This window comes from Saccostrea echinata, unplaced genomic scaffold, assembly GCF_033153115.1.
Source record: "Saccostrea echinata isolate AGI-Se365-2 ecotype Australia unplaced genomic scaffold, CSIRO_AGI_Sech_v1 ptg000008l, whole genome shotgun sequence".
In the NCBI taxonomy this organism is placed as follows: domain Eukaryota; kingdom Metazoa; phylum Mollusca; class Bivalvia; order Ostreida; family Ostreidae; genus Saccostrea; species Saccostrea echinata.
Window position 1 is genome coordinate 11,597,240 of NW_026889757.1, and position 19,333 is coordinate 11,616,572.

At 32.2% G+C, this 19,333-nt stretch overlaps 1 protein-coding gene and 1 pseudogene across 1 annotated transcript; both read left to right on the top strand.

The window, feature by feature from the left end:
* The first annotated feature begins 5,198 nt into the window (after positions 1 to 5,198).
* On the top strand, positions 5,199 to 6,593 carry LOC133181433 (uncharacterized). The gene has a single exon (XM_061315942.1). The coding sequence runs from the start codon at positions 5,229 to 5,231 to the stop codon at positions 6,561 to 6,563; it is 1,335 nt and encodes a 444-aa protein (XP_061171926.1). The 5' UTR covers positions 5,199 to 5,228; the 3' UTR covers positions 6,564 to 6,593.
* A 5,506-nt stretch (positions 6,594 to 12,099) lies between these two features.
* On the top strand, positions 12,100 to 13,472 carry LOC133181434 (uncharacterized; annotated as a pseudogene).
* Positions 13,473 to 19,333: the final 5,861 nt, after the last annotated feature.

The window sequence follows — 19,333 nt, forward strand, 5'->3', positions numbered from 1 at the left end:
ACATTGAAGGGTACATGACGATTCCAATTTTATTTACGATCTTCATTCGTAGAAAATTTAAAAATGTCCAAATTACAACTTATAACTTCCGTGTTTTCCATTCGCTGTGTGTAAGACATCTAAATGTTTAGAAAATAAACCTGCGATAGACTAGCTATATCCTTAATTTTCATAATATCGCGGGTTCCATTGTATCGCGGTATTATCCAAAAATAAGAATACATAACTCATATCCTTTTTGTTGATGGACTATCTGTCTGTCGTCTGAATGTTGACTTTTGTGATGCTTAAAAAGTATGGAACACTCGTTGGAAAAAGATTTATTCAAATAAAACGAAATTTAACTTATTTCCATTCCTGTTTTTATTTTATTTAGACCATTGAATATATTACCAAGTAAAATCCATAATAAAGTTCATATTTTGAAAGCCTTAAGTTTTTATTATTGTTAAGTTTTCATGTAGATTTACATCATGAATTTGAAAATAAAAATTGTACTTTGTAACAGTGCCAAGCCTCCATGTTTTTCAATACCGCGATACAATGAGACTCTCCACTTTAGGAGGCAATTAAGACTTCCTGTTTTAAAAATAGACTACAAAGTAAACGAAAAAAGCTTAGAAAATAATAAGCAACTGAAAAGTTAGGCCATTGATAGGTTTATGAATAGTATTTGGTGTAAAGTTAATGTAAGAATTTGGATTAACATTTTTACGCAAAGAAATAAGTACCGCGATATTATGAGACACCAGTATACAATTTTTCTGCTCCGATATACAGCTGGCTCCGGCTGTGCAATCATTGTTTTCATCGTTGTTTGAGGTATTGGTTGTGACGTCACAATGTTGCTGCACGCGCACTGACCCTCCGGTGAATACGGATTCAAATCCAGCGAATCTGTAGTATTATGAACTGTTTGCATTTGTATAAAGGGACTATTTATAGACTATATTATAATACTAGTTATCTCGTTATAACGAGTGAAGTATCTCGTTATAACAAGTGAAGTATCTCGTTATAACGAATTAGATATCTCGTTATAACAAGACAATAGTTGATGTGAGTTGATATTCTGAGTAATGAAATGCCAAGATTGTAAATAGTCAAAGTCGAGTGGATAAAATTAATTTACTGTTTCTGTAATTTGGAATATGACAGTGTTTTTTTTTTTTTTTTGAAACATCAAATTACTTTATAGTTTTATACATTTAACGTTCGCTGTTGAAAAGACCGAATATAAAAATATCTGCTTGTGAATTGTAATTTGTTTTAATCACAGTAAATAATGTCATATCACTGCTGTGTTGATGTAAATACCTTAAAATTGTTTTAATTATTGAAATATAAATATTGATAGCAAGACAACTCAAGATCTTATCAAAGCGCGAAACAAATGAACTTACTTCATATTCAAATGAAAATCATTAGTTTTGTTAAAAACGATTTAAATATAAATTATCTCGCAATAAGAGATAACTTATTAATTATTATTAAAACGAGATATCTAACACGCTAACTCGTAATAATAAAAATAACTTACTTGTTAAAACGAGATAATAAACTTGTTATAACGAGATACATTGCACTTGCTCGTTATAACAAATTAATTTTTTACCTCATCAACAATGAGCCAGGTCAGCTTTCGTATATAATTTAATGTTTAAAAGTGAGACTGTAATCAGACGTTAAACTTAGCTAAGTTTTATGGACCTGAGGTCGGACAAGATGGTGTGTAATGTTGCATTTCTAGGTAACAATGGTGAAGTCTTTGTGATGTTTTTTTTTTTTTTTTTTTTTTTTTTTTTTTTTTTTTTTTTTGTGGTTGTGACGTCATAATGTTAAGAAAAATCACAATTCCAGTCATTTGAGGTGGTTCTTTAAAAAAAAAAAATAATACAAAGGTATCATGAAGGAGAAAACTGCAAAAGTAAGTACATAACATATGCCTATGATTATTAGAAGTTAATTTTAGTGTCATCATTAAATTTATGTAATGTCACTTTTATCATACGTAAATAGTAATCTCTTAGACATTGGTTTTATAAGATTTTTTCCAGAGTTTTTTTTATTCATTTATGCACTATTTTTTTTTTATGTAGGAATAAACTAAAATTTTCAACTGAAATTTCTTACAGATTAAGACAGCTGTAACAGAACGAAATTATATAAACGTATTCACATGTTTGAATGTTCTCTTTATTACCAAAAAATCGTTAATGAAATATGGAGAAAACGTTATACATCATTTGACTTAATGATAGGTTGTATTTGCAGACAAGGTCATTGTATCGACCATTAAACTTTCGAAATGATGACTTCAATAGAGACTATTTATATCCTTGTTTCATCAACTTGTTTGTCGACAGCTTGCTTTGTTTTGAAAATAGTTCATATGTAGAGCATGTTCTTGCGTATCGAATCAAGTGGGAGACAAAAAAACCATATACAGGTGAAAAGGGTGTATTGCTACATAAGTAAGAGAAGTTGACGATTGAAAAATTGAAGTCATCACGTTTATCATAAAGCTTTGTTATTAGGTTATCATTAAAGTCTTCTTCTAGTAAAGTATCCAAATATAAAACAGATGTGTCAGATTCTGTGGTATCTTTCATTTCAAGCTCACTGTGACATATCGAGTCGACGTATGAATGGAAGTAACTTTTGTTAATTGATGAAAAGTGTTAAATTGTTTCGTGGATTTTCTTTTCCTTTGGAAAGGAATTTTTGTCTTAAGCTAAGTTTGATCAGTGTGGAAATGTTCAATTATTCACAAATATGTTATTTCTCTTAAGATTCATTTTTACTCTGGAACAACTTGTAGACACATCGTGTGTGCATGTACTTTTGGTTCACAATGAGCATAGTCAGCTACCAACAATGTATATTGAATGATTCTAGACGAAAGCATAATCATAAGTAATGAGACCTCCGCAATAGAAGAAATCGGGTTGAAACTGTACCATGAGAATAGTACTCATGAAAGAAAATCAAAACGATTTGAAAACAATTATTCGATTCATAAACCCTCTGGAGTTAATGTATATAGCGAAAATATCAAAGAAAAGCGAACACATTTTGTTTAAAACCCTTTGTTAATTTTAACATGTAAACTTCGTTTTAGGAACGATGTGTTGCAGTTCGCAACAGAGCCTGTTTTATTCGAAAATTTATCTTCTTTAAATTAAGACAAACTTTAGACAGCATCCTATTTGCATAATTCAATAGCAATAATAAACAGTCACAGAGATCGAATAATTACAGTTCTTATACGTGAATGAAAGCGTTAATAAAAAGCACATCCTCTCCTTTTGTAAAAGAAAATTTTTTTTAAATGTTTTCATCTATTAGTGTTGAATGTTGTTGATAAAAGTTGAAAAAAGAAACAAATTTTCTAAACACCCATTACATGAACATTTAAAAAATCTCAAATATAGTTCGATCTTAAAATATTTTTTAAAGTAACCTGGAAGAGCCAGATAAGTATATATATATATATATATATATATATATATATATATATATATATATATATATATATATATATATATATATATATATATATATATATATATATAACGTGTCATGATAGAAAAATCACTGAAGGCCGCTAATATTTAATATGAATGAGCAGATTAGGCCATGTTTTTTTTTTTAATTATTTACGTAATCGTATTACAAGTAATTCAATACAAATGATAATGCTTTACTTAATACTTGTATGTCAAGTACAGTACTTAATGAAAAAATTTCAGATTGTTTCCCGATCCAAATGAAACGCAAATATTCAAGTAAATTCTACGCCCCCTCGACTGGTGTTGGAAGATGCACGAGTCAAAATATTTAGTTCAGCGTGCACTTTTAGCATGTTATATTGATAATAGTGTATTTACCGTTGGAAATCCTGCTAGATTTTCTGAAAACATTGCTTTTCATAGTATGGCGAGTCATTCTTGACATCAACACATGCATGCATATTCAAATATCAGTTTCCCCCTAAAGATTTAACTGCACAAATTGACTTAGTTAATAACGTTTTTTCTTTATTAAAAAAAATCTGTTTTACATTAAACAGAGGGGTTGATCTGGAATTTCGTGTCAGAAGGGACATGCATGATTCAGACTAGAATTACCGGGTAAAGATACCCCTGAAAATTACTCTAAGCTTTTCAGAGATTTGACATTTATGGCATAAAACATATAATTTGTATACGTTCTTAATATGAATACTGTATGAACTATTTAGTTTTCGTTGTCTGGCCATGGGTTAATGAAGCCTCCCGGATTTCCTGGATTTTTTTCTTTCTTTGGATAAAATATTGCATATTTTATAAATATACTTTGAGATATTTTGAGGGCGTGCGTTGTCAATGCCCCCCCCCCCCCCCCCGGTAATCCACCAATGCTACGAGCTAAGAACATATCATTTTAGTTTTATAATATCCGCAAACTTTTCTCATATTAATAAATTTTTAGGAATTATTTCAAAATGTTAACTTTATAGACTCGGTAAAATGTTGGCTGATAAAATGAAATATATGGAGATAACGAACAGTACAATCTCAAACTATTTCACTGTTATTTTCACTTGCTTTACCGGCATTTATTAACTAGTACGAGGATTAAAAAAATAGTTAAGTTTACACTCGTATGTTATATTTTTAGTTTCAGTTCTTGTGCAAAAGGTTTGGAGTTCACTTTATGGGCAGATAAGAACAAAGACTTATAAAAAAGGCAGTAAGTGTTTCACAAAGAAATGCTCGATAGAAAAATGTGATGGCCATATGAATAATTGATTTCAAGATATCTGCATGATTATTCCATGATTAAAGACATGTGCTTTAATTTCTTTTATTAAAAATCATGAAAAACTAAATCTATGTTTTAAAAGTAAAAAAAGTACGTTAGCCGTATGACATACACGGTTTTTCAATGTTCTATAGAGTGAATAAAAATTTCTATTGATTTATAAGGTTGACAACAAAAAGTAAAAATTTTGAACATTAAACGAGTATGTAGTCTACAGTTCTGTTATATTTTATGGAGATTTATATTTTCAACATTTACTTTTGGTCCGAATTTATGTCCTGTTCACAGATTTGTATTGTTCGTATAAAATGTAGTATTTAAAATTTTATTAAGCATGACTGATACTGAACACATTACATTTCCGGTGCAAACGTATATATACACGTGATTTCTAGGTAAATGCTACTTTCGTTTTATCCGAGATGGCAGGTGAAGGAAGACTGTTGAAGAATGCATGGAAGGCCCCTGAAGACGTATTTGGTCCGAGTGAGAAATCTCTGAAGTCCCAAATCCAAGCACAGACAATGCGTTATGATTTCTCTAGTGAGGAATGGAATCAAGCTTGTGCCGTTGTGGATGATGTCTTAGACATTATTCTCGTGGAACTCCAAAACCAATCACAAAGGTCTTTTGAAGGTTTGACTATCGATAAAAGGTTTATACGTCAAGCAGGTGCAAGGCAAGGATTGAAAATTGAAATCCCAGATGAATTTGATGCCGTTGTTCCTTTCAAACTCCCAGGTCTGCAGATTCAAGAGGTGCGACTGAAGAATAACAACGGACAACTTATTCCAGGACAAATGCGTCTCAGAATTATCAATAGTGACGACCTTAAGATAATTGTTCCCAGACTAAATAGGCTAGGGGCATTTCAAATGGACCAAGGAACATGCTTCATAAATACCAGAGTTCTACAAGAGCAAGTCTTTAAATCTCTAATGGATAAAACGTTGTTTGCAAGCCATGACACTTTGATGAGAAAAGGATACTCTGTCACGCGTGGGTCAAGACCACCAACCATGAATATCACCATTTCTTCAAGATTGCCATTCCACATTGATGTTGATTTTGTCCCAGGTCTTGATTTGGGACGTGAAGCTGTAATGATTCCAGAATCTGTTACAACGCATCCAGGATCCATTAGGATCGACTTTCCAAGGTTCGGTCTCATGAAATGGGTCAACAAGGAGAATCCACATATATCTGAGAGAGACAAAGACTTCATCTGGCGAAATTGTTCATCATCGTATGAGAGGTATATGTTTGATATGTGCCTTGGAAACAGAGAAAGACTTTACATTGTCACATCTTGTCGAGTCATGAAAGCACTGGTCAAAGTCCTTAGAAAAAGACAAAACCATGCCGCCAACTTGCTGACGTCATACCATCTGAAGACCGTCGCTATGTACTGTATACTTCTGCTGACGGTACCCACAGTGGCTCCACCAGATCTTCACATCAGTGGTGTTCGCGAAGCTCTAGGTTATTTCTTGAAGTTTTTGAAGCTCGTATTCAAAAAAGAAATATTGCCAGAATTCTTTTTAGGAAATGAGTACCTGGATAGAATATTCCCCGATTCTTATTTTGCAAATGAACACAGAAAATATAATTTGTTTCAAAAAGAGAATCCTCAGCAAGTTGAAGCTGCAAAGTATTGCTTCGGTGAAATGGAGCAGACTCTCACTGGTTGCTATAGCTATGAGAATGTACGGGAAACGGTTGTAAACCGTTTTGAGAATCGAGTCCTTAGAATGTAAAAACAAAACATTGAGAATACAATGGAACATATGCACTGAATATGTTATAATATTCATGATAATAACCGGGATAATGAAAGAAATTTTTTAAAATACATTTTAAAGTTATGTATACGATATCTGAGATCATTATTATTTACATGTATCATGAATTTAACTTTTAGGTAAATATTGTCAGAAATTGCAGTTGTACTAATGTATACCTGTATATATATTTTAGATATGCTTGAATAGATTAAAAATACATGTATTTTATTGATTTAGCTTTATCATCTTTGAATAATCTTTTTATCATGTTCTGGGGGTCGAGTATTCCCTATTGTTTTTGGTGTCTAGTATAGAATATTGTCATTATCGTCAGTATATATAAAACATTATTGCTTGTTAGCTTCCAGATCAGTCTGAAATATTTTGTGGCCAGTATCCTTAAAAACGATTAAGACTAAAATACTTTGATTGATTGTATGTTGTTTTACGTCCCGTTCGAGAATTTTTCACTCATATAGAGACGTCACCATATACCGGTGAAGGGCTTCAAATTTTGACCTTTACTGAGTTACTCGGCACTCAGTGCCATTGAGCAGTGAGGGATCTTTATCGTGCCAACGCCTGCCGTGATACGGGGCCTCGGTTTTTAAGGTCTCATCCGAAGGAAACGCAACTTTCACTTCAAAGTGCCAGGCGCATGGCAAAGAAACAGTTACTACCTATTTTTTATCGACTTAGGTCAGTCGCGGCCGAGATTCGAACTCACGACTTTCCGATCACGGAGCTACCGTGAACGGTCTTACTGAAATACTTTGATGTATATTATTGGAGAACTTCAAGAATAAACTATTTCATACATAACAAGCGTAAATCGGTACAAATGATCTTGCTTAATTGTTTTGTAGTAAGTATTATTTTTTATTACACATCATGTCTCTCAAATCATTTAATCATTTTGTTTCACATCAAAAATCATGTTTATATAGCGTGTATATCTTTTTTTAAAATGTTGGTTTATGAACACATATATAATCATAATTTACACGTTTAAGTGTTATATATAATTGGTAATGTATATATCAATCAAAGGGTCTGGTAACAAATATAAACATATCGAGACATTACATATTCTTCAAAAAAGGTTCAATGATATAAATCGATAAACCTTTATAGTTTCCTTTCTTTTCAGGACGTAAACAGGGTAAACACTTGGGTTTACGTAGAGGATGAGGTAACTTTGTAAATATCTACAAGTACAGCAATTGCCAATACAAATTAATTACAGGATGTGCCATACATAATTTTTAACAACAAATTATCAAAGTCAAAGTAATAAATCAAAACAAATCGCGTTCATGAAACAAATAACTTTAACTCTCAATAATTTCCCCTATGATAAATTACACCTCGCATAAGATTTTTATCAAAATATAACTTACATCCACTGAATATTATCTCCTTTACTTCTTAAGAAAACAATTGTCGTTTATCAGTCAATAAACACCCTTAATGATATCACCTCTACAGATTTCTTGAGCAATGACCCTTCCATCAATAAAACGTATGACGTCACAGAATCAAAAAATTGCCAATGATCTATTTTCAAAATAAAATATATGTAAAGATTATATAAGGACTATAAAATAATTTTTGTTAGTTCAGATTTTTCATAAAATATAGATACAATTCAGCACATTTAAAAATTTGAATTTTTATGGATGCCAAAATTTGCGTATACGTACTTCTTTGTATTTCTGATTTGGTTTCACTTCATTCTAGCAAAGGAAAAAAATTAGATGCTGGTTCTTTTTGGAAACCATTAGAATTTATGAATTCTGAATTTTGCATAGTATGTGTATCTCAGTAGATATATGATGCATATTTTAGAAATGGTAACAATTAATCAACACCCTCTACATATTCAGTGAGATGACCAAGCAACAACTTTTGTAAAGTAAAACAGTATTTTGTAAGAAAATTCAAAGCTCATGAAAACGCTTTAAGGACATACGCAACGTACCTTACTTACTGATAATTTTTCAAGACATTCTTAATTTAAGATAATAGTGCCATGAGATGTTCGTAGACAAAAGATCAGCAAACATTACCAGGGGTTTTGAAAAGATATCAATGGATGAAAATTCTTGTATAATTCAAAGAAAAATATACAAAATACTAAACATATATTCTAGATGTTTTGTTTATCAAAACTTGTTTCAGAAGATGTGTACAACAGCATATATAGACATTAAAATGCAGCACATATAGTTCCTTTAAGTATTGGAACTCTTCAACTCTAGGGAAAAAGACAATAAAGTTCAAACTATGTTGCGTATGTCCTTAAAGGTGCTTAGACACAGATTTGAAGTTTATATTTTCTCAAATTTTCTGTATAATATCACAACTTATATGTTTCAATAGCATTTCACACGAAAATAAAATTAAAAACTTATTTAATCTGGAAATTATTGAAACTACGAATTTTTAACTCTATCCTCAATACTTAAGAAAAGTAGCAATTTTGTTGTGTATTAATGCATAATATTACATCTCTAATCCGGAAAATTCAGAGTAAAAATGTGCGAAAGCAAAACCCACTCACTTAAGTATTGTCAGCCCGTGCTCAGTGTTGTGTAGTTGTGTACAGAGTACACCCGTGAAACGTAAACTGTTTTTGTAAACAGGGCACGAGCTCTGTTGTTGTTTAATGTTTACGTTTCACCGGGTATGTTCAATTGTTACACTCTGCACACACCACTGAACACGGACTGACAATACTGGTGAGAGGATTTTGCTTTCTACATTTCAACTCTGGAATTTCTGCATTATAGTTTTAAAATTTTTCATTAATAAACAGCAAAATTGCTACTTTTTCAAAGTACTAAGGAGAAAGTTAAAATTTGTGAAAGTGCAAGGATGTGTCTATCAAACGCGTCCAGAAATTCGAAGTTTCAATAACTTCCAGATAAAATAAGATTTTTATCAAATTTTCGTATGAAATGCTATAGCAACATGTAAGTCATGAAATTATACAGAAAATTTGAGTAAATATTAATTTCAAATCTGTGTCTAAGCACCTTTAAATAACAAATTCAATGCATATATGTCAAACATTTTTTAAAAGATCAACTCAGATGCCATACATAATCTTTATGTGGGAAAGATTAATTAAAACCTCAGTATGCCCACAATATACATGTAATTATAGTTAAACACTACAAGATGCGAGGAAGGCATTGTTCTTCTTCTTGAAAATAACCCTGTATATACAATAGCCACAGAATTATATTTGTAATATCAGATCAATTGATGTTCCAGTCATGGCTAAACACTTATCAAATGAATATTTTATTTTATTGTCCGGAAGAACAAAGTGAGCATGCAGCTTAATTGTAGCATAGTATCGGTAGCCTGAAATTATTGCAGCTTGTTGAAATATAGCTTGACCTTCTGCCTATCTATATGCAATTTATGCCAATTAGTTGATCATATCTGAATATTTACATTTGCTGTGTTTTTCTACTAAGCCAACTGTGAAATTGATTTGAAAGTCATTTTTGTGTATACTCACGCGTAGAAACTCGCGCTAAAGTGACGGCACAATGAGGCTACAGAGACGTAAATAAAAATCTAACGATATAGGGCTGCAAGAAATTCAAATATTGAGTATATTATCGGTGCTTTTAAACTTGTAAAATGTAAATATAAGGAATGTGTTTAAGTCTAGTGTGAATTATTTGTGTGTAAATCACACAGACTTGCATGTAGGCATATTATTCATGAAGCGCTAGCGCGCTTCATGAAATATGCCTACGTGACAAGTCTGTGTGATTTACACACCAATAACTCACACAAAACTTAAAAACATTCCTTAAATGATACGGTATAAGAAATGGGGCTGTTAATTCAGTATGGACCTTTTCGTAGAAAGGCCACTTCACCCCCTCTTTCCTCCCTCACTTTTTGTTGTAGTGCATTCAAACCCTCCCAATTTGATGTATGAAAAATAACAAATTTACACAAACAAAAAAAATTGTCGATAAGTGTTCTAATGTCAAAATTTCTTCTTTATTTTTTTTTCTTTTGCTAGTGAATTAACCCACCTCTTTGAAAAACTGGTGCTACATGTACTTGTATGTTATAAATTTTGTTTGAGAAATAATATTCGTTTCCATCGGATATAAAATTGTAATGTTTACATTTAATAGACATACATATGTGGATTTGTCATATATATTTACATTAATTCTGTTTTTGTTTAATTACATTTGTAATACTGCAGCATTCTACCTTCAAATTAATTTTAACTTAATGAGTTAAGGACATATGCAACGTACCTTACCTACTGATCTTTTTTCAAGATATTTTAAATTATAGTGCCATGAGATGTTCGTAGACAAAAAATCAGCATGCATTACCAGGGGTTTTGAAAAGATATCAATTTATGAAAATCCTTGTATAATTTAAAGAAAAATATACAAAAATTACTGAACATATGTTCTAGATGTTCTGTTTATCCAAACTTGCTTTAGAAGAAGTGTACAACAGCATATATAGACATTAAAATGTAGCACACAGTTCCTTTAGGTATTGGAACTCTTCAACTCCAGGGAAAAATACAATAAAGTTCAAGCTACGTTGCGTATGTCCTTAAGTAGAAAACCATCCCAGTACAATTTACATCTGACACTAATCACGTAATATAGAACTTACATAAAATTAAAGATAAAAGCCAAAAAAGCATCAAAGAGGTATCTTCTTTGGGTTTTATGTGTTGCTTACTAGTATTAAGAAAGTTATTGCAGTGCTTGTGTGCAGGAAGAGAACACTAAATGAATATACATGTATATAAATAAAGAAAGAAAGAACGAAAGAAAGAAGGAAAAAATAAATTATTTAAAAATGAATGAATGGATAAATATATAAATAATAAATATAAGGATGCGTGTGACCAAAAGGCTAGAAATATTTTTGAAGAAGATGAAATATATTCGTTACAAATATCATTGCGAGATTTTAGCCTAACGCGATGTTAACAAGAACAAATATGTGTATGACTCCTGGGGTGAAATATTCCAGTGATTATTTTGAGAATAAAAATGAAATGAAATTTATAAAGTAATTTAAGAAAACAACAAGGACTTTAAATCATCCCTGAATTATATTGAGAAACAAAAATATAGTCGTTCTTAAAATTTGTCCATGCAATCGGGCCTCCTGATTGATATCTTTATTGTTATTTAAAATACATGTATTACTTCACTAGTTGTATTTACAACCATAATATTGATCAAACTTAACCTTAACCTTGTTTTATATCAGTATTGCGTCCCTATGTACAGGAGGTAGAGATATATGTATTTACATGGAATTATTGATCGGGATTTACGTAAAATACATATTTTGTTTTCTAAAAACCGTATTGATTATTAAAATTTACTTTCACATTTCTTTCCAGGTACAGTTTATGGGATCATTTTATATATATATATATATATATATATATATATATATATATATATATATATATATATATATCAAATGCATCATGGCTGCAGAGGAGCTGTTCTCGAATACATGGCGTTACCCAGAAGATTTATTTCCTGATAACGAAATTTCTTTGAAATATCAAGTTCAGGAGAAGATTTGCATTTCAACAGACTTCACTCAGTATGTTTGGGAAAAGGCTTGCTTCGTAGCAGATGATGTTTTAAGAATTATTCTTACAGAACTTCAAAAACAGGCCGAAAAGAATTTCGATGGATTGACAGTAGATCGAAATTTTATACGACAAGGAAGTGCAAGGCAGGGATTGAAAATCGTATCTCCTGACGAGTTTGATGTCATCGTTCCTTTTAAAATTGAAGGGCTTCGTCTTCAAGAAGTTCGTTTGTGGGACACGTCTGGTCAATATCTACCAGGACAAATACGTCTTCGGGTCATGAATGATGAACAAATCGGTCTGCTCCCACAACTGAAGAGGGAGGGAGTGTTCGAAATAATCCAGGGCACGTTTCCTAAACACTAAGGCTCTTCAAGAGCAGGTGTTTAAGTCTCTTATGGATAAAGCCTTAGTTGAACTATCTCCGTCAAATACAAAGCGTTTAGGTCAAGGAGGTAGGCCATCCAAAGTATATTACGTTACAAGAGGATCCAGACCACCTACAATGGATTTGACAATCAATGTTGAGTTCCAGAACACAGTTTATGTCGATTTTGTTCCAGCGCTTGTATTGGACAGTGAAAAAATTTCGATCCCCAGCGCAATCATTTCATTCTCCTGTGACACAGCAATTAACTTCCCGAATTTCGGTCTCATGAAATGGATAAATAAAGAGAACACAGACATTTGTGAGAAAGACAAAGAATTAAGATGGCGAAACTGCTCTTCTGCCTACGAAAAATTCATGTTTGATCTTTGTCTTCAAAATAGAGAACGGCGTTATATCATGACGTCATGTCGCATTATGAAAACATTGGTAAAAAGGCTCAGGGAGCGACCAAATCAAGCTGCAAATTTGCTGACATCGTACCATTTAAAAACTATTGCAATGTACTGTATACTTCTGTTGACCATTCCTACCGTCCTTGTGCCTTCTGGCTTCCACATTGCAGGTGTCCTTGAGGCACTTGGATACTTTATGACATTTATAAAGTTATCACTGAAAAAGGAGTGCTTACCAGATTTTTTCCTTGGAAATGAAAATCTGGATAAAATTTTTCCGGGTTCACACTTCACAAAAATTCGGGTTAAATACAATTTATTTGAAAAAGAAAACTCGAGACTTGTTGAGGTAGCAAAAAACGGTTTTCCGGAAATGGAGAAGGTACTTTGTGGGTGTTTTGATGACAGTAATTTGAATGCCAGAGTCATCAGTTATTTCAGAGACAGGGTTCTGGCAATATAAACTGACACCAAAACAGGCATTTAAAACTTTTGAAATCTGTCCAAAAGCTTTTTTATGCCCCCGTATCGAAGATTTTGCCCTGTACGTCCGTCTGTTTGTCCGCAAAACCTTTAACATTGCTCATAACTTTTGATTGGTTGGAGCTGTGGCTTTCAAATTTCACATGTGTATTCCTTGTGACAAGACCTTTCTTTGGGTACCATCATAATTGACCTTGACCTTGGAGTTTGACCCAGTTTTTACAAAATTTTACCCAACTTTAACCTTGGCCATAACTTTTGAACGGTTAGTGTGAGAGCTTTCATACTTCACTTGTGTAATTCTTGTAACAAGACCTTCCTTTGGATACCAACAACTTTGACTTAGACATAGGAGTTTGACCTACTTTTGAAAAACTTTAACCTTGGCCATAACTTTTGAACGGTTGATGCTAGAGCTTTCATACTTTACATATGTAATCCTTGTAACAAGTTAACAAGACCTCTCTTTGGATACCAACAACACTGACCCTTCGACCTTGACCTTGGACTTTGACCTACTTTTGGAAAAACATTCGAACGGTTGGTGATAGGGCTTTCATATTTCACATGTGTATTTCTTGTGAGAAGGCCTTTCCTTGGGTACCATTAATTTTGACCTTGACCTTGATGTTTGACTTACTTTTAAAAACCTTTTTTGCATTCCTTGTGACAAGACCTTCCTTTAGATACCAACAATTGTAACCCATTGACCTTGACCTTGGAGTTTGACCTACTTTTGAAAAACTTTAACCTTAGCCATAACTTTTGAATAATTGGTGCTAGAGCTTTCATTCTTCACATACGTAATCTTTGTGACAAGACCTTACTTTGGATAACAACTTTGTCCCTTTGACCTTGAAGTTTGAACTACTTTTGAAAAACTTTAACCTTGGCCATATCTTTTGAATGGTTGGTGCTAGGGCTTTCATATTTCACATTTATATTTCATGTGAGAAAGCCTTTCCTTGGGTACCATTAATTTTGACCATTTGACTTGACCTTGATGTTTGCCTTACTTTTGAAAAACTTTAACTTTTTCCATATCTTTTCAATGGTTGCTTCAAGGGCTTTCATATTTCACAGGTATAATTATCGGTACAAGACCTTACTTTGGGTACCAACATATTTGATTTGCAATATGAAAATTTAACCTTTGCTCTAAGTTGCCATACGTGGGCATCAGTGTTTCACAAACACATCTGTTTTTTTTTTTTTTTTTTTTTTTTTAATAAGCAATAACATTTATTGTGTAAATAAGTGAACAGATAAGTGAACAGATATTTAATATCTTTTGATATAGTTTTGGACAGAATGTAACTATATAACATTACTATATAACTTATTTTAATTTCAGTTGTAATTTTCAGATGAAAGTGGAATGTATTCATATTTCGATTTTTTTCTTTAGTATTTATATTTTGTATATATTAATCACTTGATGTCCCTTCAAAAGACTAATTTCTAATTTTTCACTTAATTAACTTCATTTTCAAAATGTTCAGGCATATTAAATTTTACTTTGAAAATTATTACATGTGTAAAGCAGTTTCATTCAAGAAACACCCGATCTGTATATTGGTAAAGCTAGAACCAATGATCATGAATCGCCAAAATGTTTAATAAACTGGCGAATGAAGCTCAGATCTTCAGGATGGTGTCTTTTTTCAGTTTCTTTTCAGTTAAGAGACAATTACATGTAATTGATACACATATTTAGAACAGCAGAATACTTTCCTAGAGAAGAGGTATTTTTAATTACGATGTCATGAACTTGTAGCTTAAAATTTTCATTCTAAAGCAGTCATTTCTTTATTAGAAGAAATTCTATGACTGTATGGAGATAAGGTGTCTTAACATTTATTCCTTATTAATCATAACAGTGGTGTCTGTTTCACCACATGTCAATTGTCTGTATCTTGTAACAAAGTATAAAATGCAATTTGATGATGTTTTGTAAAAATCATTTAATATATACATGTAATATATATACGTGTATCTCTTAGTTCATCACCCGCTGTAAGATATAGTTTATTTTGAATTACTTGTATAAGCTGTTACGAAAGCCCAGAAGGCTCATTCGAGATTCGAGTTTCGAAATACGAGATTCGAAATTCGAGATTGTAGATGAGAATTACTAGTGTGCAATTAAACAAGTGACAAGCGATTAATAATAAATAGTAATACGGGTTTCAAAGTGGATATATTTTGTGACAAAGTATTAGAATGTGACCGGTGACTAATACAGGTTTCAAAATAAGTGTGCAATAAAAACAAGTGACTAGCGATTAATAATAATTAGTAATACGGGTTTCAAATGGGATATTGTTTGTGACAAGGTATTAGAAAGTGACCAGTGACCAAATTTGTGAAACCAAGAGACAGTCCCTTAAGTACGGATGGCTGAAATATACATGCTTAATAAAGATAATGATTTCTCTTTGTTCAGGCCCGTCGGAAATAACAATTAAAAAATCACTGTAACCCCCCCCCCAATAAAAAAAAAACCTACAGGAGGTTTTCACGGTTATTAGACGTTATTTTTGAAAGGACACAAGCATGAAGTTGCTATGTTTTCTCTAGTATATTATATAGGTAAAAAATATAAGGGGAATGTGTGTGTGTGTGGGGGGGGGGGGAGACAAGTGCCCAGGGTCCTATGACTATGTTGTTTATTTTATTACAACGGTAGACAAATGTTCAGTTATCAACATTCAGTGTCAATCTTGCGATGCATGGGCAAAATAATTATTTATCCCATGTTTACCCCTTTATCCCGTGGATATGACTCATTGGATATTTTTTTCATATTCCACAGTTAAGTGCAGTTGTGACGTCACAATGGTTTTAGCGTTAGCGTGATGAAGTAAAATAAAGTGGAGTCCTATATATAAATATAGGATCTCCCATGATTTGTAGTTGGATATGATTTTATCCAACGAGTTGTGTGTTTTTTATCCCCGAGCCTTGGCGAGGGGATAAAAACACACAACGAGTTGGATAAAAGTCATATCCAACTACAAATCATGGGAGATTCTTTTTATCCCATGTTTAATACTTCATAACCAATGTTTTACACTGTTTTATATAGAACTCCACTTTATTTTACTTCATCGCGCTAACGCAAAAACCATTGTGACGTCACAACTGTGGATTATGAAAAAATTATCCAATGAGTCATATCCACGGGATAAAGGGGTAAACATGGGATAAAACAGTGTAAAACATTGGTTGTGAAGTATTAAACATGGGATAAAAAGAGTCTCCCATGATTTGTGGTTGGATACGACTTTTATCCAAAAAACAAACAAATAAACAGATTAACTCAGCGTTTGAATTGATATTATTTTTTTTTCTGACGATAACATGATTTTTTAAATGAAAATTAAATAGCGGGGGGGGGGGGGGGGGGGGGAGGGGGGGTTAGATAGATAATTGTTTCATTTTCCAAGGTCTTTAATAACCGTCTGACAATTAAGCCAGCCCGTAATTTACCCCTCGTTGTCACCAATAGGATACGTACTTGACCCTTCAAAGTTCTTGTTTGTTTTATCAGTTAGCACTTTAATGAATAATATTGTCCCCTCATTCCTTGATTATCATCAGTGTGCTCGTGAAAAGTCTTTTAATATTAATTTTAAAAAAAAGCGATCCTTCATTGATGTGTTAAATTCATGTATTTAATTCAAGGCGCAAAACTGAAAATATATATAAATATATTTCCTGATGAAATTCTGCTTGGGCCGAGGTGTCTTATTATGGGCCGACCTGTCTTAAATCTTGGGCCGAGATGTCAATGGGCCGAGGTGTCTGGCATTCCTCGCAAGACACATAACCAATCAATACACAAGTTTCAATACATGATGTAATGACCACAGAAAAAAAGATATAAAAGTATATAATAATGATAAAAAAAAAAAAATAACTATTTTAACAAACAATGGACCCTCTTTACACCTTTAGGACTTCGAAAAAATCGTATAGCCTAAAGGAGTACATATTAAAATTACTTAGTTCATGTATGCCTTTTTTAGTGTACACAGGGAATCTTGAAAGACATTGTAGTAGTGATAAAGAAAAATCGCGTTCGCTTTCCCAATGGTGTATATTCCATATAGGCAAAAAGGCTGTAGCCTACACATCATTTTTTTATGTAAAAAAAAAAATATTCATAAATGTATTTGGTTGAAAAATGGGGGAAAGTTAATTATAAATCTTATTTATTTACCAGTTTCTAGAATATTTTTTCATCAAATGCAATAAAAGTATTTTTAGCAACCCACACTTTTATGCCTATCCAGTTTTTACAGTATGCAAAACTTTTGATTTTTATAGCTGGTTAAATCTAAAATTGAAATGTTACCTAGAAGTCGATATCAGACTATTAAAAATGACAGCAACAGGAGTCTACGATTAGGACGGAATAGAAATTAGGAAATATGTTTAGGTTAGTAGGAAGTCAAACAAAAACATTTTAAAAATTAGATTATTCAATAAAAAAGTTTCCATAATTTCCAAGCACTGTGTAAGGATTTTAAAATTTCTCAATTTTATCAAGAGTGGTCATGAAGATTTTAATTTCTGTATCATAAATGATTTATAATTATATTCACTGGAAAAATGAAAGTGGTCCTCCGATCACCCCCACCCCCCCCCCCCCCCTCTATTGGACTCCCTTTCGTAACCGCAATTCGGCAATGATGCGCTTTAGGTGAAATCTGTGACTTCACATTAGCCTACACATTAGCAAAAGGGAATAAACACCACTGTTTCCCAGTAGGAGAAATACATAAAAATTAAGTTTTCAATTACTTATCTTGGTTTAAGGCTTGGAATACTTGAATTAATTAAAAATTATATATACAATACAGACTGGTTTATCTTATTCCATATCAAAAAGTAGATTAGTCTAACTGCACAAATGCACCCTTAAATGTAATGAAATGTATCCTTAATTAAATTACTGTGCAGTGTAAAGACAATCCTTAGTACTTCATAATAATTCTCCCTCATCAATGTGCTTATTGCAAAATTTATCGGCCTACTAATTTCGCAATTCAACGATAAGACCATATAATATTCTATATATGTATCTATTGTTTTGCTTAATGAGGGAAATAAGATTTTATACATATTTTTCAAAATGTTACCCAAAATTCATTTTTATTTTGTGTTGATACATATAACATTTTTTCTTGCATTACTATTTAAGCAAATGACCCATTTGTTATAAATACATTCAGTGATTTCTTGATAGTAAAAACTTAATGAAGGGGAGTAATCAAATATTGAATCAGCCTTTTGATTGGTTAGTTTGGATCTTGAATCTCGAAACTCGAATTTCGAATCTCGAATTTCGAATCTCGTATTTCGAAACTCGAATCTCGAATGAGCCTTCTGGGCTTTCGTAAAGCTGTACTAAATCTCTATATGGATTTATTAATAAATATAACTTGTATATAAGAAAAAAAAAGTCATTGTTTTTCTCCTTATTTAAATACAAAGAGTTTTAAAATATTAATGTATTTGGGCACGTGACAACTTTGACTATCACGAAAGTATTCGAAATTCCACGATCTGTGACAGTATTCAAAGCGGAATGTGTATGTGTCTGAATCAATTCAACTTTCGTTTTTAAAACCATAGGAAATAATTATCTTTTTTTCTTGTGAAAGAGAAGTAACTCAAAGACCAGCGGTTAGAGATGTACAAGGTCACAAATCCCTGACTTCTGGTTTGTTGGATGCCTACTGCATGAGGAGAACACATTTGGGGTGGGGTTGGGGTCTTTCTTAACTTATAATATACATGTACATGTAGTGATCACATGCCTTTACGTTCTAAATACATGTATTTA